The 27319-nt window shown below is 33.0% G+C and overlaps 1 protein-coding gene across 2 annotated transcripts in view; it reads left to right on the top strand.

The window, feature by feature from the left end:
• LOC129804703 (heparan sulfate 2-O-sulfotransferase pipe) overlaps positions 1-27319 on the top strand; it is a 99202-nt gene that overhangs the window by 34381 nt on the left and 37502 nt on the right. The window contains exons 1-2 of one of the 2 annotated variants that reach the window (XM_055852245.1): positions 15391-15535; positions 15602-15756. In XM_055852245.1, coding sequence (XP_055708220.1) covers positions 15690-15756 — 67 coding nt within the window. In that variant the 5' untranslated portion in view covers positions 15391-15535; positions 15602-15689. Of the gene's footprint in view, positions 1-15390; positions 15536-15601; positions 15757-27319 lie in introns of those variants that run through there. The other variant, XM_055852244.1, reaches the window with a different exon arrangement.

The following is a 27319-nucleotide window of genomic DNA, read 5'->3' as shown; positions in this document are numbered from 1 at the left end:
TGACAAAATTCTAATCAGGGGAGGTATATTACCCAATGGAACAAAAACCATGACAAAAAAGAATGTGATAAAGTAATTTAAAGAAATTTTCTAATAAATTACATTGAAGTTCTTCCACTGATTTTTTCTGGGATCACAAATAATTCTAAGACGACGGTGGGCGGGTACTCATAAAGCTTTTTTACGTACACGATATTGTGTTGCACTCTTTTGTCATTGATGATGAAATCTGAGGATATCATATCCAATATGAAACCATAAAATTTTTGAATTGAGCTTCAATTATTTTGTGCATAGATTGATTTAATCAAATCCACACCATACGCGTATAAACGCTATTATTAAATTATAATATTATGCACAAGAAACATTATTTGCTCTTGAAGATCGTTGAACTTATGAATAGTCAATGTATTGCTGTAGGGTTTCCCTCCTGTTTTCATGATTCCCTATAGAGTCTCTATTAGAAAGACCTTGCAGGTGAGCAAGTGGAACTCCCCTCAGTGTCAAAGAAAATTTGTCGAAAGCCACCTATCTCCCATTGACGAGTAAAAGGTGCACTTCAGCGATTATTTCAATGCTCTGTTTCACCAATCTTTTTTCTTTTCCTTTGTGAAGTGTTCTTTCATTTTCTGCACAACCCAAAGGTTTGATAGTACAATTTATCTTGTTTATTTTTCTTCTGCACCATCCAATTCCACCATGAAACCTGGAGTTTTCTGTAAACAATCTTTCACCGCAAAGTGTGACTGGTCTGACGATATAAAAAACCAACCAAGAGACTTTAATTGTGAATGTAACACTTTTCCCACATTCACGAAGAATATTCAAGTGCATATTAACATATCACTGGATCATCATTAAATTCTTTTACACTTCAAGACGAAAGAGCCAAACGCTTCATTGCTCATTTGGATGCACCGTTTTAGAGAATCCAGTCATTCTCAAGTGGTCGCGTTATTCCCATTTTTTTTTATTTTTTTTTGTTATTTTGTGGGAAATAACAATGAGTAGATGAGGAATTGTGTGGAAGAGAAAAGGTTAACAGTTGGATAGCTTTTGTAGTATCTCGGGAACTCTTTGATTACTATTGAAGATCTATAGAATGGGAAGCACCTTTACAAACCCAATTTAGCACAGAAGCAAAAGAACACGCATTGTACCATTAACCAATTACTCTAATCAACACTATTGAAAGGCGCATTTCTGGTCTCTCTCTATATACTTATGATCATTAGTTATAGGTTACACTTGTTGAAGAACCCAAGGGTCAGAGACCGAATTCCAGATAAATTTTCAATTCAATGGCTCTATTTGGATCCCCTAAGCTAGAAACTAGCATTATTGTATGTTGAATCCCATTAGTTCTTGCACAAAGCCTTTATTCAGACCAAACAAGGCTGAAATAAAAAATAAAATTGCACTCCCTCTATGTTAAAATCCATCTTTAACCTTGTTTTCCATTACAAGAATATTCCTCTTTCATTCTATATAAATTCTTAAGCTTTCAGGTCTTTAATTTTAAAGCTTAAATACTTAAACTTTAATACTAAGCTAAATTAGCAAATATCTTTAAACTGTCTTTAATTTTACAGCTTTTTTGCTATGACCTTATAAACCTAGGGAAAAGTGTTCATGCTAAAATGACTAAAATATTTTAAAAACTATGCCCAGTTTTTAAAATAGATTGGGGAGTCACATTTATTCAGGAACATGGAAAAAATTTAGTAATTATGAAGCTTGGGATTGTATGAAGCTTGAGCGCTGTTCTTTATTACTTAAACCGTTTTTTTTTTTTTTCAAATGCAAGTCAAGAAGAAATGTACCACATTTTAATACTAAACTACCAAGACCGGTCGAATTGACCGATTTATAAACTTTTAAAATGATCACATATTTAAACGGTACAATGTCGCTATCAAACTTTATGAATTTCTTAAAATATGCAATATGCATGTGATATATTTTCAAGTGTTTAAATTATTATTTTTCCCTCTTTCCCAAGAAATACTTTTTGAGTATCCTATACCTACAGCGGTCTATCATTTGACTGAACGTGCTAGGAAAAACGACCAAAAACGGTCGGTAGGTTCAGTTTTAACCCTTTAAGAACGATTCGAACACCGGTGTCCCATAAAGAAAATAATTTTTCCTGACTACCTAAAGTTATTTTTTCTTTATGTTTGTACGTAAATGCAAAGTAGGAGGTTGAAGGAATCTAGGATATTTTTTACAAGTCTCCAGCTATTTGCTATATAGTAAATTTTCAAGGTCAAAAATTACGAATTTTCAAATTCTCATGATGAAAATTAATTTAAATTATTTTTTATACTTCCAATTTTTTTTAAGCAAACCTGTTTTAGGAAAAGAAACTACAATACTCAATCATAATACTTTTCATTAAAGAGAAAATTATCATTCATTGGTATTGTCAGAAAAATTACTTAAATTTTTGGGCTATTTTTGTCCCTATCGTTCCTAGAGGCAAAAAATACATCAAATCAGACTTTGTTGGATTTTCTAAGGATAAATGTAAGACCTTTCTACTGATCTTGCTTATCGTTTTCATATTTATTGCTGATTTTCGGTCCACGAAAACTGTCTCGTCGTTAAAGGGTTAAACTAGTAGTGACTTGAACGGTTTCTAAAACGAATTGAACGAAATAATACTGTACTGAAACCAAGAAAACATTAATCATTTTCCAAAAACCAAGCAACTTCTTAACTGTTTCACATGAACTCTTATAATATCAAGTAGTTTTTTTTAAACAAAATAAACGTAAACCGTTTTGATTTTCGAATAAAAAAACTCGATATGGTCTTCTTCATTTAAATAACTCCTAAACAGTTTTACTTGACATTTTGCAACTAAGTAAAGCATAAAGTATTTTCCTTGAACCGTTTTTACTTCAACCATGAAAACGGACTTCCTTGAACCAAGTGAGACTTAATCCTTGTTTTTTACAGAACTCTAACATGAACTGTTTCTACTCTGAAAAAAAAGTTTGAAGAATTTGGGACTATATCAAAAGACTGAAAAACATAAACTGATTCTTTGAACTGAGGCAAATTTTGAATTGCATTTCTGGGATAAGTTCTATTTAAACCAAGCAAAACATCAACAAACTGATTCCCTTGAATTAAATAAACTAATAAGAATAATAAGAAATTACCTTTTAATAAAGAAATTTTGTTAAAAAGAAAATGCAAAAGACTGTTCTTCCTTTTATCTAAAATAAAATCTCTAATTTTAATGAGAAGAAATATTAAAAAAAAAAGATTGCAATAAACTCATGTTTAATCAGCGAATCTATCAACATTTTAATCTTAAATCTTTCAGAGAATGTTGTACGAGTAATCTTGAAAGTAAATCGCTGAAAAGGCACTGAGAACAAAGTGATTTATGGACAAGTATCTATAAAACCCGTTTTGCATTAATGTTAAGAGTTTTTCATTCATATCTCACTGCTCTAGTTAAAATCTGTATAAGAACTAGTCTTAATTTAGCGCTTTATTTTTGAGTTCTGGATACTAAATACCAAAAACACAACCACTTTGTCTTACATTGAAAAGAATTTTTATGTTAAATAACCGTTTCCGCAAAAAAAATTTAGTCAAAATTACTTGCTAAACGCTTCTATAATATGCAGGTTAATTTATGAGAGTGATAAAAAGATATCACGTTAGTTATGGTCTAGTTAAATTATAATATTTAAGATCATAAAAAAAAAAAGACTTTTTCCTCTACTTTTTATCCCACAAAAATCACGTTATATGCTCTTGATAATTCATAAAGTTTTCTAGAAACTCATTTGAGACATAATGTGGTGACTAATTCACCAGATAATTCCTCAAAAGCCCAATGTTGTTTGGAGGAAGAAAAAGAGTCTCTCATTTCAGGAGAAAATACTTAATAAACCATTGAGAAAATTAGCATCTTCCATAGAGTATTTTCAAGCAAGACATTTTAGTGTATGAACAGTAAAGCAAAAAGTACTCTCTTTGTTATGGTGTTAAAACCCAGTAAATAGCAAAAGGTATTCAAGTAAGGTAGATGATAAAATTCAACCATCTCTGAATAATTGCATTTCTTTTTCTGGTTACACCTTCTTTGGTGGAACGGTGTTATTTAATAGCATAAGAAAAATGATAGTGTCGGTGACGAAATGTTGGAGAATTTATAAATTATATGAAGAGACTTCCATCTGATATATCTCCCCGAAAAATTTAATTACTATTTTTTCTCAAAAGGCGTAAATTCAAATCCACCTTCCATTCACTTTTTTCTGCAAATAGCACTCACTTCTTTCGTCACATGCAAAACTTTCATTGGCACAAAGAAAAGACTTTGTATCTTTCTTCACCAGAAAGGGTGGCTCATATGGACAAATTAGAGACAATTGTATAAAAAATATTTCAACGTCAAATTCAAAAATTGTTTCACAAACTTTTAGAAATATTTTTTGAAATAGGAAAGCTATTTTTTAATAGAGAATCCTCGAAGGACGAATAAATGGTTCTCAGAGTAAACCGTGAGCGGCTATAGTCAAAAGAGTGCCGGTGTGAAGCTAAAAATTGGCAGATCGTCACAATTTGGCCAGAAATCAGCAAATCGGAAGATCCGTTTGAGATCGAAAGAATGACACGAGATCAGCAAATAGGTACTATTTTGCTAAGAAATCGACAGATCGGCACAATTTGACCAGAAATCGGTAAATCGGAAGATCAGTACGAGATCGTCAAATTGACACAAGATCAGCTGATTGGCACCATTTTTGGAAGAAATTGACAAGTCGGCACTCGGGTGATCCGTGAGCGGTACATGGTTATTTACCTCTTGTGAATCGTTTAAAAATTTTAGAATGCCCAACAAATATTTACAGAAAACCTCAAAAAAAATTTACAATTCCCAAGAATTTAGAATCCTAACAACCTTTCCGGAACCCCAAGATACCAAAAAAAAATATTTGCTAAAATTTATGAAATCGCGGAGAGTTCTAAAAAAAAACTCAAGAAAAATGTTTCATAAGTCCAGAGAAGAAGCCAAAAATTCATCAATATTATTATACAAAATCCAAGGGGACCATTGAGTAATCAAGTGAATATAGAATGGAATATTAACCTCGTGAAGCCATCGCCGTCTTAGCATCGAGACCAACCTTCAATATTTGAGTAAACCGTCAGAGTAAAGTGGTACGCATATCGTAAAATCTCACTCACAAATCTCTTGGTTTCTTGCATTAACCCAAGTATTCTTTTGGACAAATACCCATTATCTTTTATACACAGGAGATGCTTTTCCCTACATGCTGAACATTCGTACAAAAGGTGCTTCAGAATCTCCAGAGCAACACCACAGCCTCTGAAAACTACTACAATATAACAAAGTTCATTCAGAACACGTGGAAGTTTAGAGAACGACTCGTTAAAATGCCTACCATATTCCGTTAAAAACATTCCTGTCTAATTCCAGAAGAAAATGATTTCTTATTGGTGCCCAATCCGTAATCAAAGCCTTGGATAACCTACAGAATTGAATTTTTTTCCAAAACTGATGTTGTACGGCCTACAATTTATCAGCTATCCTGTTCTTTCGAACGTCGCGTCGGTTATGAATCCCTATACGAGCAGGAGCCTCATAAAATCTCGTAAAGAAGCTTCCCTTGTCAAAAAACATGTATCATGATATTTCCCCGGATACCCGAATGAGACAGACACCCGAATAAGACAAGTGTTCTTATTCACATATTATCAGTCATGATCAATTTCTTTTTATTGAATAAGTTCTATATACAAATTTCAATATTGTACAGAAAAATAACATAGTAAGATATTTTTGTATGAACATAGTCGAATATGTTACTGTCACTAGAGGGCGGTATGCCCTAGGAAGAAGATGTAACCACTCAACCTTTACTTATCTTATAAAAAAGCTTATGAAACCAGGTGAAATCAAGAATAAAATATTTCAAAAAATTTGAAAATAAATTCAGGAAATAAAAAAGAACAACATTTTTGACTAATCTCATAAAAAGAAATTTATAAAAAGCTTTGTGCAACCAAATAACTGCATTAATTTTCAAAAATTATTTTTTTGATATCATGAAATTAAAATAGTTTCGCTAATGTCGATTTTTGAGAAACACTAACTCTTCATAAAAATTGTTTTCCAAAATATGCAAAATCGAGAATTATTTTGCAAGAAAACCCGATAAATTTCAGAAAGGTTTCAGAAAACTTTGAAGAAGTTGAGGCGGGGTTTCCTGTTAGATTTTTGTTTTTCATGTTTTTTATTTTGCCTGTCAGTGTTCCAATGGTTTCAGTACTGGATGAGACTTTCTTCTTGGATGTCCTAAAAAAACCCATTCAGTATCAATTACCTGAAAACTTTGTCCTGCTCTTCATACTTTAAAAAAATATCTTAAACTTTCAGGAGCTCGATATATATTTTTTAAGAAATAGTAAAAACCAAAAAATATTGAACACAGAAAAAAAATGACAAAAAAAATTTAAAAAAAAACGAACACGTGTCAATGAGATACTGGAATGAATGTCCCCTTTTGCCACACAATCACAATTGGATGGACAAAAAGAAATAAATTGAAATTAATATTATTGACCGCTCCAAAGGAGAAATGGGTGGTACAGGTTCTCAAAAAAACAACCTCTTCACACCATTTGCCCAAAGCACTTTCTTCTATGAATTGTAAGAAAAATGGTTACAATACAAAATACATTAAATGGAAATTAATTCAATTAATTACATCACTTTCTTTGTTATTTCAAGTTGGAAATGCTCTTTTTTTTCGTCTTAATTTACCGGCCTTTTTGAGCTCTGTCACGAGCAAAAAAACAGAAATATAAATATTTTATAAGGAAATACTTAAGTTTTCTCATTCACTTCTCCAACTGGCACATATTTTGAGTCTGTTTGGGGCTTTCAACTCGTTGAATATTAACCTTGGCCTTGTCTTACCACAAAGTGATAATTTTCGTCACTCTCAAGACACAAGAGCAAAAGAAGAAACAAAAAAAAATCCGTAAAATATTAGCGAATGTCTCCTACTTTGCGTAAAATGGACCAAAAATTTGACCATTTCTTTGTGAATTTTTTTTTAGTCTAAAAATTTTAGTCATGCACCTCACACAATTGCCGTGAAAATCACCGAATGTGGGTCGTTAGTATTTGTGTACACATGTTTTTTTTTTTCAACTAAAAAAAATAACAAACATTTCCTCGAGTAAAATCCACGCATAGCGAACCTTCATAAATATCCAATGATGAATTCTAACGCCTTTAGAGAGAGTTTCTGCATGCACGATATGCTGAGAAATGCATTATTATTCGAGATGATTTATCGAAGTTCAGCCTCCATTTGTTGACTCCTCCAAGATACAAATTGAGTCTTTGTGCATTAAATTCTCTCAGACATCCCTGAAAAGCTGCCTGAAATTCTTGAAAGTGCAATTGGAGATCTTAAGGAGAGATCGCGCCAGTGAAAAGCAAATGCACTTATAGAACATCATCATGCAAAAACTTCCACTGCAAAACACTTTGATATGCAGAGAAGCTGATCAGGCAGTAAAACAGAGTTGAGAGCAATCTAGAAGAGATAAGGATTTCTCAGGATATACTACACTGACAAATGGATTATTTTACGCGTAACATATTTGAAGTAAAAAAAGCAAAAACAATTTTTACTTATACACCTTATTACTACATCGTACTACTCATATAAACAAACATAATTATATAATATAATTGCATTTGAGGCTAGACACTTTTGAGGTTATTTTTTTATGTTTTCAGGATATTAGAGATCTTTCAGACAAATCTTCCAGATGAAAATATTTGAATTGGCTTTCAAATGTTAAATCGTATTCTAGATTAAAAATACACTACAGTCCCTCAAACTCGAACTACCGACCGACCGATGTTAAAAAAAAAGTCGTGTTGCGGATAATTGAAAATCATATTTCTGTGCTGTTTCTCGAATATTTGCGTAACAGATCATTGAAGAAGCCAGTAAGATGACATATGTATGGTGCCACACTTTTAAAATGATACGTGTCAAAATTTGACAGCAATCGGACCATTGCTTCTTAAGTCACAGCAGTTGAAAGTAACCAACTTCAGAGCTAACAGGATTTTTTCAAAATAAAAAATTCTAAATTTCATTTTTAGGTGTAACACCCTATTATTTTCATAAGAAAACGATAACCTAAACCAAATCCACTCTACATAAGAATTATCGTTAACTAATATAATTCAGATTTGGTTTTCTGGCCATTAAGTGTTGCAACACAAAGAAAATATCAATATTTCAGTAAACGTCAAAGAGTCAATGATATTATATTGAACGAACGCGAAGTGAAATTTAATGAGCTACTTAACATTACAAAGATGTCGTATGACCGTTTGTTTAAGATCCTACATGATATTTTGGATATGAAGAAGCTCTTCTCACGATGACTGCCGGGTTTGTCCACTTTAGACCAAGACCTCAAAATCAAATTTGAGGCAAAATCACACGAAATTCAGTTTGAATTGGTCTTTCAGTCACCATATTCGTAAAAACAGGATTAGGACAATTTAATATGACGTAAATTCCGTTATCTTCAAAGCCTGGAAGGTGATAAATGTGACTCATACCGTACATACTTCCCAAGCGTACGAATTTAGAAAACTCTACTACAATGAACTTCATAAATTGTTTCCTTAAAGTTTCAGCAATTTAAGGGCCATCTAGCCAGACAACCCCTTGAATTTCAAATTTATTTTCGATCATCTGAAACGCAACTTAACTTTAACAGATTTCCAATTATTTAATTTAAAATAGAATATTCACCGCAAATTTGAAAAAAATTATAGAGCCTTTAAATGGGAACTTAAAATTTTTGTCAATTAAAATATTGTGAAAGTATTCATAGATCAGACATTTAATATTATTTAACATTTTATCTAACTAAATGTTAATGGCTCATTATAAAACAAGGAAATTTCTAAATTTTTGAATGTATAAAACTTCCCCATAATCAATAATTCAATAAATCTTGTGTTAAACTACTATCCTGAAACAAGATTAACTAATCCTCAAGTATTTATAAAAAAGTCTTTAAAAATCTTTAATAAGGGCTTGAAGGAAATTTGAAATCGGATCTTGGTAAATACAATATATCGTCGGTTGCGGCTACATCTGTCGTATCTGCATTTCTTTTGTGTCAGCATTTCACGCAAGAGGGGACGTCTGTATTGTAGCTTCCTCCGAATGCAGATACAAAACAAACGCAGATACGGCAGAGGTAGCCGCAACCGACGATATACAGGATATGATTCTTTATGTTAAAACACAGAAATGTATGCGAAAGTGGTATACGTACAATCTGACAAGGTTTAAAACTTGTTCAAATTCTATTAAAAAGTCAAAAAATAAAATTTTAATTTATATTCCATCCTAAAAAATGTTCAATCTTTGAGGTTATGTGTTGAAAATTCCTGCTAATCCAATTCAACTGATTTTAAAGGAGATTGGAGAAGTTTGACACAGAGATACTTACTTTCAAAATACCTTTTCGTAATGAATTTGAACTGTATTAAAAGAAAAACCAAGATATGTATACTTTAATATCAATTACTATTCTGATAAATTTGTAGGGGAAGTGGGACACCTTCGAATTGGGGTACTATTGTAATAGGATTTTTTTCTCCTATTTTTAAAGAACGTTATCATAATACAATTAAGCCTTACAATTGGTTTATGAAGAAAAAATTAGATCAGGATAGGGTTCAGTTCCATTTAAAAATAAATTGAAAAAGTCTTATTTCAAAGATGTCCCACTTCAAAGGTGCCCAACCTCCCCCTGCTTATAAATAAACCACAAACCCCAACGTTCACTAATTAAAAATATTCTCAAATCTCTTAGTAGGGAAGACCTGCATGTTTCAGACTCGGGTACTTTGAGACGCAGTAGATTATACTTTGATTATTTAAGTAAATGTAATAAATACACTCATCGATTTATTTTAATAAAAATTTCAAGATCATTTTCTGAATTTTGAAAATAATGCTTTAAAGTCAAAACATAAAATGTGTCTCAAACATGTCGGCTCTCCCCTATTTAATAAAAATTTCCTTTGAAGCATTAGCTTAATAATCTAAGTTGATTGAGGCTATGTTCTATACGTTTTTGCAATTCTAACGTATCTATTGCAACTCTGACCAATTTCAATATATTTTCAAAAAGTTTTAGTGTCTAAGAAGACCGTTAAACTTTTACAAAAATTAAAAGATTTTCTGTTTTAATGATTATAAAGTTCAAGATAAATTAACTTGTAAGGTTATAAATAAGTTCTATTCTGGTGCCACAGGAAGCGCCATTCTAAGAGAGTTCAAAATACTTCCAGTGAATAAAAAATATTCATTTTAAGCTATAAACAGTTTCTCTGTTTTAATTAAACATATTCAAAAATTATTATTGTTTATAGCTTTTCTGAAAGGCTCCTCCCCTGGCGAAATGGTAATAAAGGTGAAATGTTCTATGAAATTATGTTACACAACAAATCCTTTATTTGATCACGAAGTGATTAATATCAAAGAGTCATAAAAAGATTGTTTCTGTATTGCTAGAAAAAATCTATACCATACACTATTTCTTCAATTTAATTGTACTGTGAACATACGGAACATACTATCTCAACATCTTGGTCAATTCTTCCATAGAAGACGCACAGTAATGGTCAGGCATTATTATATAATTCAGCAGCTCAGAAGAAATGTTGCAGTAGCCATTAATTAGACTCTTCGGAGATTTATCGCAAAACTAGATAAAGCCTATCTCTGGTTTTAATGGTAAACTGTCGCTGCACGACCCAATGATTTATCTGTCGTTCTCGAAAAAAGAAATCCAAATCTGATGCGAAATGATCAGTCGGTCAGAAGAGTGAAACCTCATGAAATACGATCGAGAAACTTTTGGTGCCGCCAACGCAGTGCGTACATGCCATCAAACTCTTTTGCCATCGACCAAACCACAATCCGATTGAAGGCAATTCGTCATTGTTGGAGTGGGTGAAAATGGGATAAAAAGAACTTCTGACGATATTGACCTACCTCATTAATCCATCACGATGGCGTTCACAAGGCACTTCTTTTGCTTCACAACAATGGTCGAGGCTCAAAAAACTGGTCTCTAATTTATGTGCTCTGTGGCTGCGGCTAGTTAGTCCGCAATTTACGATCAAGTGTCTTGAACGTGAGGGCAAGCATCTCCAGATGGACGATCGAAGCCGAAAATGAAGTACCATCGACAGCAATCACTGCGGTTTCTCGTAACACCATTGATATTTAGAGGTTACTCACAGAAGAACTGGTCCACTCAAATTTTCTTTGATAAGAACAATTATTAAAAAAAATACTCTCCACTATAATATTATTCTGTTTATTTAAATCAAGGAATACTATTCTTGAAACAGAAACTTTGACCATGAAAACACTTCCTAAATTAAAAGTAAATTCTAATTCTGCAAGGATCTTCTTATTAATTCTTATAAGAATTAATAAGAAAAGATTCATTTAGCTAATTTATTAGGCATTCAAATTTACGTAAGAAGAACTTTAATATTGTAATATACTCTGAAAAATAGCATTTAATGAATTTTCATATAATCTGAGCAACTCAATTGCCTTGTTAAAAATATCTTTCAACATTTTTATTCTTTTTTTTTACTTTCTGAAGTAAAGAAAATTGACTTATTAGTGGTACTTTTGTGAAACAGGAACACGACTCAACTGAGTCACTTTTAGCCTATAAAAGTGAGTCTAAGAAATATTTTAAAGGTGAAAAGTGAAAGTTTAGATATTTATAATAGTTCTTTAACAAAAAATAAATCATTTTTGTGATTTTTGTATAGACAAAGCGTGAGTTAACTATTTACAATAAATTAATGCTTCTTTTCTATCTCATGATAATTTGCTATGAATTAGGTTTTAAATTAGTAATATTATTAAAAAGTTAAAATAATTTTCATAATTAAAGAAATCTTAAAAATATATTAATAATCTATTGATTTAATTGTCAAAATCATTATTAAATTAATATTTTTTTACAACAACAATAAATACAGTAAGCATTATCCATATCGCTCCTTAGAAATTACAAGGGGCCAAGTCACTTTTCTGTGATTTTGAGATTTTAATGCACTTAGAAAGAGAATTTAATAAATTTACAGATGATATAAGTCGAGTTATAAAATTTCGTTGCTAGAAAAGTGTTTCAGAATTTTACTCTTTTTGGTTGCTTGTGAAATTTTCTAAGTTAACCCATTCAGTCAATGTACCAGAAATACTTGAGATAGAATGTTCATATTTTGGGATTAGTTTCCTACAGATTAGTAGATGAATTTTTTGAAAAGAAAAAAAAATTATCTCTTATGGAGGCGCGGGGAGCCTCTGTCAAACACACGTCTTAACGGTCACTGAATTTAAATTCTGTGTATTAATTCATTACAAACTCTATTACTTTAGACAGAGTAACTATCCAAGAAAACAAATTGGCAACTAGAATTCAAATCAGAAAAGAGGAAAAAGGCCATTTTTAACAAATTCGACGGGATGTCGTATTTTCCGTCCGCCATTTTGAGCAAAAATTTTGCATGACCTTCCGCGAAGCAAAAAAATAATAACAAAATGTAATTTCATCTCTGTCGGACTATTTTTCTCAAGTAATTGAATAACTAACGTTACTAAAAATCCATTCCCGACAGCAATTCGGATAAAAATTGCCCAGAAATAAATCATCAAAAATCACTCAATTTGCGTATGATGTATAATACCATGGTAAGGAATGGGTTAAGGAGCACAAAATAGATTTATCGTTCAAATTTTTATGAACAAAGTTGAATCTTTCATTATGAAATTTGCATTATCAAACTTTTTGAAATTTTGACCAAGAAGTACGATAGAATTAAAAATCTTCATGGGGATTCATGTGTAATAAAATTTGGACAAAATCTTATGTAAAATTGTCCCTACAAAACTATTATTTTAAAAGCAATTTAAGAGAAATATATTAATTGCTTTACTACAAAACCTAGAATTTTCTACTTAAAAATTAGTACCTGCCCTTTTTCTAAACATTTTCAAAACCAAACATATCTTAATGGGTAACGTGGATCACGTAGACTAAAAATAGCAAATTTTTTTAATTTCTTTCAAATATAATTTTAGAAATTTATTTAATTCAAGCTATTAAGCAAATAAAAGTACAACATTTAAACTATCATTAAACTATAATTCAACCATTAGGACCCGATTTTTTAAGTCTTTTTTTTTGGAAATATTTTTTTTGGTAGTCACAACTCCTTCGACCTAAAATAAAGAAAAAACAAATATTTCCTGTTAAATTATGTGTTATACTAGCACTTTAACGATGGATTTTTTGTTTTCTTGATGGCCACTTACTTTAAAGGGCAAACTGTGGTGTAAAATACGCCGAATATGATAATTTTTTGTATAAAATTCTCTCAAAAATCCATTTTTTTTCAAAAATCCTTCGCTCATGAACTTGTTTATCTCATCTACTAACAGGGGATATTTGGTTTTTATTACATCAAATGATTCTACTCTGAATAAACTTGTCAATTTTTAATCAATAAATAGCAGCTCAGTCAATGAATCAAATATTGTATTTTGTACAACGTAAAGTACGTAAAGTAAAGTGTACTACTAACGTAATGTGAACTTTATATAAAGGCACTAATCATATTTGCATTTTTAAAATGCTTTGGAAGTGTGAAGAATTTCGGTCCGATGGGGTGTAGCAAGAATTGACGGAACTAGACCTTTCTTGACTTACGTCGTAAAGAATAAAATTGCGAAAGTCAAGAAAGGTCTAGTGTTTCCGTCAATTCATGCTTTGGAAGTTCTTGTTTTTCCTTTGACAAGAATATTTCACTATTTTTAAACTTTAAATTTTCATCGTTTCCGTTTTTATTATCCATTTTTATTAAATTTGATTTCTACTAACTGTTTCTTCCAAAATACTTCATAATCCTTGTCTTGTCCCTCGAGGATTTCACTTGTTTTAATTTTGTCCATCGCCATCTTAGCATTGCTTCTAATCCGGTCTTCAGATTAGAGTCCAGACCGAATTTTCCAATTTGCAACGAATTAAATTAGTTCTTCAGAATCTAATAGAGTATTTACCCCTTATAGTCCCATTCTAAGTAATACAGAATTTTCTAAAAATTTTGGCTGATAAGGAATTAGAGAAGTTATGCCACGTACTCGTAGCTAAGACTTATACACATCACCTAAATATAAGCCTTATAATCAGACACTTTTAGTCGCTTTTCAAAGGCTAATATCTAATTGACCTTTAATATCAAATACTGAGTCATAATTTTCCCACAAATCTTGCCCGATAAGTAAGTAGGGTCTAGGAAGTACCCATTGGCACTTTAAGAAATAGTATCCTAACCTATTGACACCCTATTTTGTACCATTTGGGATATGAAATTTGAACACCTATTATGCCCAGCGCACAATAACATTTGTTGTGTAAACATGTTTTTGACATTTCAATGAGAGTGAGTGAGATCTAGATGTAGTTGTCTCGCTCACACTTCTAGAAAATTTTGGAAACATGTTTACAAACAAAAGTGATTGTGCGTTGGACATTACACTTGAAAAACGTATTACTTGCATTCTATTAGGTGCATTAAATAAAATTAAATATCATAAGGTTAATGAGGTTAATGCGTGTTTCCAATTGAAGAGGTGTTCTTTCGACCCTAGAGAACTTAAGCTATATTACTAAGCCCTAGGTCGGAAGCTCGTTTTAGTTCTGAAGCCCATGTAAGTCCCGAAAAAAAACTCTGGAAATAGAAAAGCCCATTTAGGGGAAAGTGCTCTCCCTTTGAGCGTTCATGCCTTCGAATAATGTGAATTTTCTTTTACTTTTCCTAAGTGGCTTATGCATTTCTATTAAATATTAATTAGCTTATTATCAATTATTGATAATTATGTGTAAGCCTCTTAGGAAAATAAAGGAAAATTCACATTATTGGAGGACATGAACTTTCGAAAGGAGGGTACTTTCCCCTATAGTTTCTATTAAGCATTGCTTACATTGGATAAGAGTATATCCAATCCACTAATCAAGCCTTAGGGACTATTCTTCCATAATTCCCTGCGAGTAGCCCCTCAATAGTTTTTTTCCGTTAAATTTGTGACCGCTTCCCATACAATCCAATGCAACTGATGGCTCTTGAGACAGATGTACCGAATATTGATTGGCTTTTTCTCTGTTATCTCACGTTCAATATTCGGATGTCGCCGAAAAGTGACTTCAAAATGAACTTTCTATTTGTCTTATTGATCTCTTCTGGCAAATGTGCTATTTTTGTATAGGATTTCCTCTCTCGTATAGCATCTCTTGGGGGGCTCAAACCCATCCACTTGAAGCTCACAATATTGAGTGTGTAGCTTCTCTTGTGGCCAGGTTATTCACCTCTTCACCCATATATTGGATGATGGTAGATGCCAGAAACTGGCTCCTCCAGATAAAATCAATACAAATGTTTTCCTCTTTATTTTTCCAGGTCAACAGATATTGTGGCACTGATTGCCGTGTCCTGCACATTGTTCCTCTTCCTCCACACGCAAAGTCTAACATCCCGCTTAAGAGAGATGGAAGACAAATTGCAGCCATCAGAGATGTCCGCCAGTGGTCTCAGCGGAAACTCCATTAGTCAAGGTAAGGTATCCCATCCGATGCTATCACACTGATTTTGTTCCCTCAAACTGCAGCAATTTTCCATGCCATTTTCTCGAGTATCCCCCAACAGTGCTGCATCTACAGGAAGAATTTGCATAAATTTATATGGCCTCTTCCTCTTCCACCAACATCTTTTCACTTGCATTTTTGCCAGATTCCAAAAGAAAAAAAAATTCAGGGGGCAGTTAACTAAGGCAAATTTGTGCTCTGTAATCGGTTTTGTCAAATTAGGCAAAATATTCAAAAAAAATTGTTTTATATTCGTAACATTCTCAAAATATTCCCTATTAGCAATAATGGCGAAATATTCACGATATTCGCTACAATTCCAAAATATTCCCAATATTCACGATATTCATAAAATTTTCGAAATATTCTCAATATTCTTAATATTATCGTAATATTCGTAATCTTCAGAGAATATGTATTCTGTATTCACAAATAAAAAGCCTCTTAAAGTCTTCATTTCTGAGCTCTTTTTTTCATCTCTCGTGCTTTAACCATCTCATTGCTGGCTTTTTTCTGCATCTTGTGCCAGAGAGAACAAAAAAAATAACCATCCCAGGCTTTTGCACGCCCATGAGGCACTTTCGCTAATCACTTTCTTCATTTTGTGGTGTTGCTCTTGCAAGTTGCATCTGTGGAGACACCACCAGAGAGCTCGACCATATGAATTGCTGATTAATCAACTTCCCACTTCTTGCACAAACTTGGCGGAATTGCCGGAGTGACGAAATTCAGGGCAATGTCCAAGACAATGTGAACCAGGGTGATTAGGTGGCCACTCTTCTAAGTCTTTGCATGCAGCATCTCTTTAATTACACTTTGAGATTCACATAAAGTGTGCTAAAGTCAGAGTATCAGTTCAGAGAGTTTGAAAGCTGTGCCTTGGCCTCAAAGCCAGCAGTCTTATAAATTTTAGCAATAAAGCTAAAAGAACATTCTTTAAGTTCCTTACTTGATTTTCACTACATTATATTTTATTTTTACTTAGCGGGATCAACACTTGTGCCCTGTAACGGCTATTGAGAAGACTTTATAAGTTGATTTCTCAATCAGTCTTAAGTCAAATGAATGGGCTTCTTAATAGATCTTGTAGTGAGATAAATCTTTGAACTAGGTATATGTTTGCAAGGAATTTTCTGTTGAATTTTGCTTAAAAGGCCATTAAACATTTTCTTCCGTGGCTTATAGGAATGTTTAAGAAAGACCTAATATAGCCAAAAACCTGCTTGTTTAGTCCTTATTTGGTTGTAGTGATCTTCATATATAAACCGACGCACTGATAAAGCATTTGTGGAATTCTAAAAGAATTTGAACTAAAAATTTTCATTATCAACCATTTTAAAATTTATTATAAAACCTTCAACAGAATCTTTTACTCTTTGCAAATCCAGTGCAAATCAAGAAAAATTATCCATTGCCAAGTTAATACAAAATAAGACTTCTTTCAAAATATCTTAATTTGGTTTATGATGGAACATTATTATTTAATCAACTTAACTATCCATTTCGATTGAATTTAATTAAAATTGACAAACTACATATGAGGAGCTCATCGTGAAAAATGAATATCAAAAGTGGCAGAAAGAGAATTGGAAGTGAATTTTGTTAGCGAGGATTTTGAACATTTTTGAGTGTATTAGTGATTCTGTACATTCCCTTCTCTAACGCTGTTCTGGACGATTAGTTGCCTCGCTGAGGCGATCTGGCACGATCGAAGGGGTAGAAAAAACACAACGTGGGGAAATAATTGTGCTTTGTATCCTTCACACTATGAAAGAGTGAAAGGGATGGGGAAAGATGTCTTTTTGCATTCATGATTCTAAAAATAGATCGAAATCAATTCTTCAAATTTCACTCTCTGTCTGAGGTCAATATTTTTAATATTTTGCATTGCATGGCTTTTAGAGAAAATTTACTTCTTCCAAGTCGATGATAACGTGGATTTTTATGCCAAGCCAAGGGGGATCACTTATTGGAAGTGGTATACATCTGACATGGACTTGTCTCAAATCTTTGCAAAATTAAATTTAAAAACAATATTCTTTCTATTTGTATTTTTTATAAATATTTCACTATGCAATATTTTTAAACTTTTTTCTTATGTTTGGGTCTTCATACTATGTTTTCTTTTGTTTGGTTCGAATGATTTACGATATTGATTTTAATTTGCAACTTTCAGCTCTTATTGTGCAGTTGATCTAGGCGAAACTGCTAAGCCTGTTTTTTTTGGTATATGGGTGCGTGACTATAGCTCCGATTTTACAGAGCCGATTTTGATCGTAAAGAATTAGTTGTACTTAAATGACCAATAATTCTCTTCTAGCATTTTTAATCAAAGATTCCTCATGCACTTAATAACATGTTTAAGATACTTTTTGCGCAACATTATGTCTATACACTTTACTCATCTGTCATATTTTTTTAACACCGATAATTTTGTCCACGAAAGAAACGACCACAAAGTATTATTGATACACGTTGACAATATTTTTCGAATATTTCTTTTAACTTTTATGTGTAACAAATGACCCGTTTGACACCAGAGGGAAATGGGGGCATCTTATGCCCTGTAATTATCCTGACCAAACCCTGAACGAGTCTCAGAGAAAAATTGCAAGACTTGACCACTGATGAAGGTTTGGAGACCGAGCCGAAAGCTCTGGAGATAGTTGATGTGTTTCCCTGAGTGATTGTCTCTTCCCGACGACTTCCGGATTCCCCTATTGTTGATTATAATTTAACGTCGGCTTATTCCCACAATATGTAGTAACCGTAATATATTAACGTATTTTTCTTTGTAATCTGGTACTATAAATATTTACTGAAATGTGATATGAGATGGAATTTGGCAGTTTTCAAAACGAGATAAAAGTCTTACAAAGTTTTGAATGAGAAGTGAAAATATTTATAAAAAATACAAATAGAAAGAATATTGTTTTTAAATTTACAAATTTATGTTTATTTATATTTGAGGAGCCCGGAGCATGAACTGGGTTTACATTTTGCACGAGCCAAAGCTGCGTTCCTATTTTAACGAGGAAGAATTGGGAATAAGAATATTCGGTGGCAGAATTGTGAAAAGAATTTTAGGGAGCTAGAAATGGGATTGACTATCGGTGTGAGTTTGCTATATGTATTGGTGTCGCTTCTCTGCCGCATCTCTCCATGATTAGATGGGAGGCTGAAACAATATCTATACGGTACTTTTCATTCTCTATCGACAAAGATTATTTTGCACCATTTCGATTGAAAATATATTTTTCTGATTATTTTTCCTAAAATGATACGAACCAAATTTATTTTCTCAACAAAAAAAAAAGTATGTAGAGTTGCTTTCGCTTTGAAGGGCTTTTTTTACAGGAATGAAAAAAATGTTTTTATGTAAGAACAAAACAATTTTATGATAAAATTTAGATCCTCATAAATCTTTTAAGATTTTTTTTGTGATATGAGTCCGTTTAGTCACAAAATTTCTCTTATTTATTGGTATATATACAGTGGCGGCAACAGTAATAGCACACTTCAGAAATTTCCCCAATTTGATGTTTTTATGTTACAATATCAATCTTTATACGTGATCAAGCTTTATTTTTTTTTTAGAAAATGTAATGCCTATTGTCAATAAAAATTATAATTATTTAATATTCCTATCTTTTAAAACCAAGCGTTTTTGTAATTTTATGAGTTTTAAATAGCGCGCCTTCATTTTTTCTGAAAATTTTACCTGAAACTTACTTTTGTTTTAAAATTCATTATATTCCTGTATTTGTAAAGCCACGGGGCTTTACAGTGGGGATATTGGAGGCTCAGGGCTTAAGTGGCGTGAAACAACGGCCCACCGCACGAGCCGTGACACTCCACTCAACAGCCTGAGCCATACTGAATGTCTCTCTCTGCCGATCGATAGATCGGCAGAGGGCTCTACTGACTGTGAGTTTGAATTGAGCGCCAAGCTCTAACCGTTGCCCACTGTGCCTGTGAGGGAAAGACTAACACTTGTCTAAAGGAATGGGTTGCCCACGGGACGGATTTGGATCCCCGTTTAGGCATGGCTTAACAATCGGCCAATCCTGATATTCACCGTCTCGGTGAGAAAGAAGTAAGGGAGCAGGATGGAACCGTTTGTATAATTATGATAGGGCCATTGGAGGACATTGTGTTGCAATGTCCAACCAATATCACGAGGAGCGCATCCAGCTTGACACGAACCCCGTTGCACTATGGCGTAACCTGTAACACCTATCCCTTACGTGATAGTAACACGAAGTTGAATCGAACTTCGCCTACCACTGGGATTGATGCCAGACATTTACATCCAATCTTTCGCATGATACATCGCAATAATTGCAAGGGAACTCGAACACATTATCGTGAACCCGCCATATCACTGGGATTGGAGTAAACCGTGGATTACATTTACAATCCACACATCGAGCAACTTAGTTGATAAACTCGACAATTGCGCAATATCGTTGGACGTCTTCTTCACTAGATCTAGATTTCCTTTTCCGATGGCCATCTACGATGCTAGACACCCAACTGCAGTAACTCAACCATATACACGATGTTAAAACTAGAACATCTCAATGGGAGTATTGGGTTATCAGTCAGCATCTGAAACGAGAACTGGAACATAACATTAAGTTTTACACGTGTGCTTAAGACAATTGAACTGATCCGAAACATTCAATCAAAAGATTCGTATCGGACCTTAACCCCTTCAGAGTCTTACTTGCTGCATCAGTGTTTATGAGATCACATTCACTTTTGATAAAACACTACAGGCTTTCGCTACTGGCCTGCATCTTAATCAAACACAAAAGACTCTCACGTTCTACTTGCTCTATTAACACCATTAGTATTACCGAATTTCGGAATTAATGACTGACCTCGCATGAGTTTCATTTAACCACATTCTGATGCGTATTTTGTTTCTGGAATAACGACTTCCTTTAAGATCAATCCAGATTTCAAAGGCTGCAATAACCGAATTTCTCGATGTTCAACTTCAAACTAGTTTAGATGTCATGTCTCCTCCTGTTCTATTAACTCCAATTTCACTAATTTACGCCCGGTTTCTTCAAGTTAGAATCCAACTGATTTTTACTTTCTTCGTCCTTCGGCTGGTTGGGTTGAGGGTTGATATCGTCATCTGCGTGATGTCTTCTTCGCCCTTAGATTGTCGTTATGGTTGTGGGTTGATAGCAACGTCATATCGTCTTTCTGTCCATCATCCAGAACTCTGCTAACGGTTGAGGGTTGACTTGACCCGACTCGGCCATCCTTCGGTCACTGCATTCATTCTTCCGCTGTACTGCTCTTCACGTCGGTCCATATATTTATGTATTCATTTCGCAATACATCTTGTTATGGACTTGTTTAGAAGACTTATGGAACAGTTCTTTCACTGCATAATCCTATATGCATTCTAAGAACAATTCCCATGTCTAGTCTACCGATACATAAATATTGATAATTAATCCGGAAACCTTCCAATTTTTTTATACTTAAATTTCACACCATCAATTAAGAGGTATTTCCTCTAACTAGTATTACCAATCATATCTAGTTTAAAACAATGACTATCGCATTCGATTTAATTAGTCTACTAGCGACAGGGGAATGACATAAGCTCTCAAAAATGCGACCAGTTTTAGTGTAAATTTTTCCCTGTTTTCGCAAACATTTCACGAGATATCTCCAAAACTAAGTAGGTTGCCAATTTGGGGCTTTCGGTTGCCCATTCGATATTAAATTGACTTCTATTTTGTATTTGTATTGTTTGCTAATTCATTCCACAATGACAGAAAACACAGAACAAACTTTAAAGTTTTATCGGCACGCTAGAAACATATGGGAAGCATAGGAAACGTCATGCCCCTGACTAGCGAATACAGACTAACGTAAGAAGGTAAACTTCATTCTTGACTTAATCGGCTACTAATAGATATTTAGGCAATAAATTCAAAACAACTAGTACACAACTAGCCAAATTCAAGTAGAACTAATTCTTCATTTGATTGAACTTTCAGAAGACTTAAAGGTTTAAGCCGACGACGATTTGGTCGTCCAATTTAGCCGACAACATTTGGTAAACTGCTGTCTTATTGCCAAATAATCGCTTGTAACAATCCAACACCTTTATTTATTTATTTTATACGTACTCAACAGATATTTGGCCTTTGAGTACAATGGTCAATTCGGTAACTTTTCCTATTCCCCATAATTGAACACAGACAAGACTATATTAAAAGGTCTCAGACATTTTCGCTAATCAGGTCTAACATTTTAATATTTCTTTAGTAAAACAAATCAATAGTCTAAATCTTGTTCTGCTAACTTTAACTTATCCCTTGAATTAATATGTTTTCTGCTTTGCCTGCAATATTTAACTTTTTATACACAATTGGATAAGAGATAGCACCTTAGCCCACCGCTGGAAATTGCAACTTTATTCAAAGAATCGCAAATCTATGGCAAGATTCGTTCTTTAAATTGAATTACGGACTATTGGGCTTTTATTCAAGACTTAGGTGATATTTGTCTCATATTCAATCGAAGAAATCTATCCGATCCTTCTTTTTATTTTACTCTATCGTATAGGAATTGTTTTACAATAATTTACCTGGTTTGAAATTATTTCTTTTTTTTTTAATTCGTTTTTAATTTAATAATTAATTCCTATTACCGAATTCATTGACAATACACAGTTTCAGGCTTGCAATGAATTGTTCAAGGATGTTACCACTATCTCTTGAAAATTAACAATTTGGTATTCTAAGCCCAATTTTCTAAACGACTGGATTAACCGGTCAAATCCAAGCAAATATAGTTCTGCAGTTGCTTTAACTTTCCGAATGCTGTGACCGTAGTCGACGAGGAGCTATTGACCGACAAAATTTAAGCAAGAACCATTACGTGTTTAATAAAACTTATTGTCTCGAGAATGAGTCTATTACCACCTTTAAATGACGACATTTTTAGAATTATTTTAATTTCTGAAATATCATTCGAACTTGTCAGTACCAACAACGTTTAAAGATTATCAATTCTGGCCATTATTCATGAGAAGAAAATAATTAACAAATTTAAAAAAATTTAAATACAAGTCTCCCTTAGCCGACTTGTACCTTTACTCGAACTTAACACCGATATAACCATCTAGAATTGAGATATTTTAACTATCTAAATTCAGCTCGTATTTTTTTTTAAATTGTTTTAATCTTTAATCCTTGTTTTAACTTAGTCAACAATCTATTTTCAATTCTATTAACTTTGAATCATCTTGGGATATAATATACCTTTCTCTTATTGCTTTAAATGCTTTTGACTTTCTTGATTTGAATACCCAACTACTGTGACTGACACTTCAACCAATGGATCAGGAATAAAAAAAACAAGTCCGCTTCTTCCAGCAGACAACATACACAGCGAACTGCAATTGGCAATATACATTACGTTGAAGCGTTCATTCAAAATTTAGGGCATCTTTTTCCCAACGTTTAGTTTAATAAACTTGAACGAGTCTTCTTTTTCTTAGTTCGGTTTAGTTAATCGCTTGCAAAATATTAATTTATTGTCTGTCTAATATTTAACCCCGCTTAAGGTTTTACTTCCGTTCTGGATACGATTCTATTTCTTTTGTCTGTTTAATTACTATCGCATCTCAAAACGCTAACGAGACTCTCTCGATATCTAGATTAAAAATCTATTCTAATACCGAATTCTTTAACTGGTAATTATCTTATACTTGCAACAAATTGCTCAAGATCAAGGATGATACCCTTACATCTAGAAATTAACAGCTACGCGTACTGACTACGCCACAATTTTACAATTTTCTAAATGTGAATCCTTGATCCCAGCACTTCACGCAAAATAATTATATAGACTCACCCCCAGGAATAGACACCTCATGTATATCCATAAGAGCTGTATATAGTGGATCAAATGAACGTTGAAGACTCTGCTACTGACGGCCATAGATTTTGTATTGACATTTTTCTGCTCCTTATCTGTGTAGTTTTGGGATTTGAGCGAGGCTATCTCTGCTGTGTGATATATATATATTTTTTTTGATTGCTCCTGGGGAATTTCTTGAAGATTACCAGTCATCCAATCACAGATGGTTCCATAGCCTCAAACATTTCCCATGTCAATCTGCAAATATAACTTAAAGCAAATCAATCTTTAGAATTCGGGCTTACATATTAAAAATCTATTTTAAGAAGTTGTCTGCTCTGATCGCTATGATTTAATTTAAGAAGCAAGTAAGATACTTCTTGAGTTGCATGTCGCAAGAAGATCCTTCATTTCTATCATGCTGGACATTTACTCGCTCCTGGAAGTCTTCGTGGGTCTACCCTCAGTCCTTCAGACGCTTCTTCTACTTCCACTGCCCTTAAATGAAGTCACTGTTATCTTTTGTTGACTCGATCGCTAACTGAATAGCTCCTTAGCGACTTAGACTCCCTCATGGTATTTATATCAGCATCTACTTGCTTATCTGGAAAAGTTGCGTGAAACTTTAAATTTAAAAACACTTTGGGTGAATTACACCCAGAACCAGTTATTAACACTCAATCATCAGTCACCGTCACACTATAAATGACAATAACATTTGACTCTGAAAACTATCAAAGGATATATAAGAAAATTCTAGACAAATATCACTCACGATGCAAGAAAATCTCAGCTAAAATGTTGAAGGGACTTCTTAAGTTTGTAATTTTGAACGAAATATTTGTGTAAAACTCGATGTTTCCTTCGCACATCCAAGGAATTACCAACTCATTGGGTTTTCAGGGACTTTTTCTGGCTTAATTTACATGCATTATGAGTTTTCAATCATTTCAGGGCATTTTTTTTTGTTTAAACTTTGAGGAAAAATTATTTTAATTAAAAATTAAATCGCCCAACACAAATACTGTCGCGATATCTCAACTTTTCATGACATTTTAGGGCTTAAAATCGCCAAAACTATGCAGCATTAGGGATTTTTAATTATTTTAAGAAAAGTCTAACAAATTCTCGTTGAAAATTATCCCTAAATTGTATTAAAAAGAGTTAAAAACTAATCACAAGCAATTTCATGTGATTAATTTCTCTCTCACTCTCATTCATTCAATATGGAATTCTTGGAAATCCTGGTGATTTCCAAGAATTATGACACCACTTATCTGATTTTTCCGGCGATTCTGGCCACTTTTCTCGTAGGATATGCTCCTGATCCTCCCCAGGATTACTCCTACGATCAGCAACTACCCTCCGCTGCCCTTTTACCAAGGGTTTTCTGCCTTTTTGGGCTGATTTTCTGCACTTTTCAAGCACTCACGAACACATGTGTTGCGCAATCGGCACTTGCACAACCCATTTTTTTTCACTATTTTCGCCACTCGCGGCCACTTTTGGGGCACGGACACTATCCCACTATCTGATTTGTAAAGCCACGGGGCTTTACAGTGGGGATATTGGAGGCTCAGGGCTTAAGTGGCGTGAAACAACGGCCCACCGCACGAGCCGTGACACTCCACTCAACAGCCTGAGCCATACTGAATGTCTCTCTCTGCCGATCGATAGATCGGCAGAGGGCTCTACTGACTGTGAGTTTGAATTGAGCGCCAAGCTCTAACCGTTGCCCACTGTGCCTGTGAGGGAAAGACTAACACTTGTCTAAAGGAATGGGTTGCCCACGGGACGGATTTGGATCCCCGTTTAGGCATGGCTTAACATATTTTTGATCATTTTTAGGCATTAATGCCACAAATATCCGTAAAGTAAATTTATGAAAACTAAAAAAATGTGTTAATAAAGTATTTGGTACAGATATACAGTCTTTACGTAAAAAAGATTAGGATAAATAAGAAATGGGAAAAAATAAATGAGCAGTAAAAAGTTAAAAATGGTCAGCAAAAAATTAAATTTTATCAGCAAATAATTCGAAATTATCAGTAAAAATATAGAATTTTTTCAGTAAAAAGTAAAATTTGGTCAGTAAAAAGATAAGTTTGGTCAGTAAAAGCTTAGACTCGATCAGTGGAAATATTTGAGTTGATTAGTAAAAAATTAAAAGTGGTCAGCAAAAAAAGCAGTAAAAAATTAAAAATTAGCAGCAAAAAATTGAAAATTATCAGTAAAAAAATAAAAAGTGGTCAGCAAAAAATTAAAAATAAGCAGTAAAAAATAAAAATTGGTCAGAAAAAAATTAATAATGAGCAGTAAAAAACAAAAAAAGTGATCAGTAAAAAATAAAAAATGTTCAGTAATTATTTGAGCATTGCTATATCAAGATTGTTCCCATGAATTGGAAAAAAAATCGCAAAGGTTAAAATGTAGGATTTTCATGGATGATTCTATTATTTTAAACGCAAGTGTATATAGAAAATTTTAAGCTCAAAAGTGAGGAATTTTCAAATTACTGCATTTATGAACGAATTTTAATATTTTTTGATATTTCCAAATTTTTTTAAGCAAAAATCTCTGGCCACTAGAAAGTACAATAACTATGCATATTATTTTTCGTTAGAGCGGAAATTATCATTCATTGATATTGTCAGAAAAATATTTTTGGGCTGTTTTTGTCCCTGTCGTCCATAGAAGCAAAACATACACCGAATCAGATTCTATTGGATTTTCAAAGGTAAGACAATTCATTGATTTTGTTTACCGGTTTCATTTTTCTTGATTTTTGATCAGTGAAAAGTATCTCTTCCTCAAAAGGTTATCCGTGAGCTCTTCATCCGGGTGAAATAAAATAGTCCGTGAGACGACTGAACTTCAAAAATTTTGTTGACATATGGTTCATGTTTTGGAGGTTTTTCCAATTTATGTCTATATTGAACCAAATTCAATACGCTTGTGTAAGAAAACCTGTCAAATATGGACATAAATTTCTCTAGTATAGATGCCATAAGGGTTTTACGTAAATTATAATTTTTTCCCGTGAAAACTTTCACAAATTGTTTAACTCTTTAAGGACGAGACACTTTTTACTGACCGAAAATCAACAATAAAAATAAAATTGACAAAGAAAAACAATAAAACGTCTTACATCTAACCTTGGAAAATCCAACAGCGTCGGATTGGGTAGTTCTCTTACCTCTATTGACGATATAGGGACAAAAATAGCCCAAAAAATTAAGTATTTTTTCTGAAAATATCAATGAATGATAAATTTTCACTCTAATGAAAAATATGATGTATGAGTATTGCACTTTCTATTCCTATAAGGTTTTTGTTAAAAAAAAAAATTGTTAATAAAAAAAATTATAAAAAACATTCATCAATACAGTAATTTGAGAATTCGTCACTTTTGATCTTAAATATTTATTATATAGGAAATAGCTGTAGATTTGAAAAAAAAATATTCCAGATTCCTTCAACTTTCTACAATACAATTACGTACAAACATTAGAAAGAAATAACTTTAGGTAGTCAGGTAAAATTATTTTCTCTATGAGTCACGGGTTCTCCCTAAAGGGTTAAGAATTGTCTTTTTTTGATATTCCAATTGAATTATTGATGTTTCTTGTATATA

This window comes from Phlebotomus papatasi, chromosome 2 (assembly GCF_024763615.1).
Source record: "Phlebotomus papatasi isolate M1 chromosome 2, Ppap_2.1, whole genome shotgun sequence".
Classification (NCBI taxonomy): Eukaryota; Metazoa; Arthropoda; class Insecta; order Diptera; family Psychodidae; genus Phlebotomus; species Phlebotomus papatasi.
The sequence above is the reverse complement of the archived record's forward strand: the minus strand, read 5'-3'. Positions and strand labels throughout refer to the sequence as shown.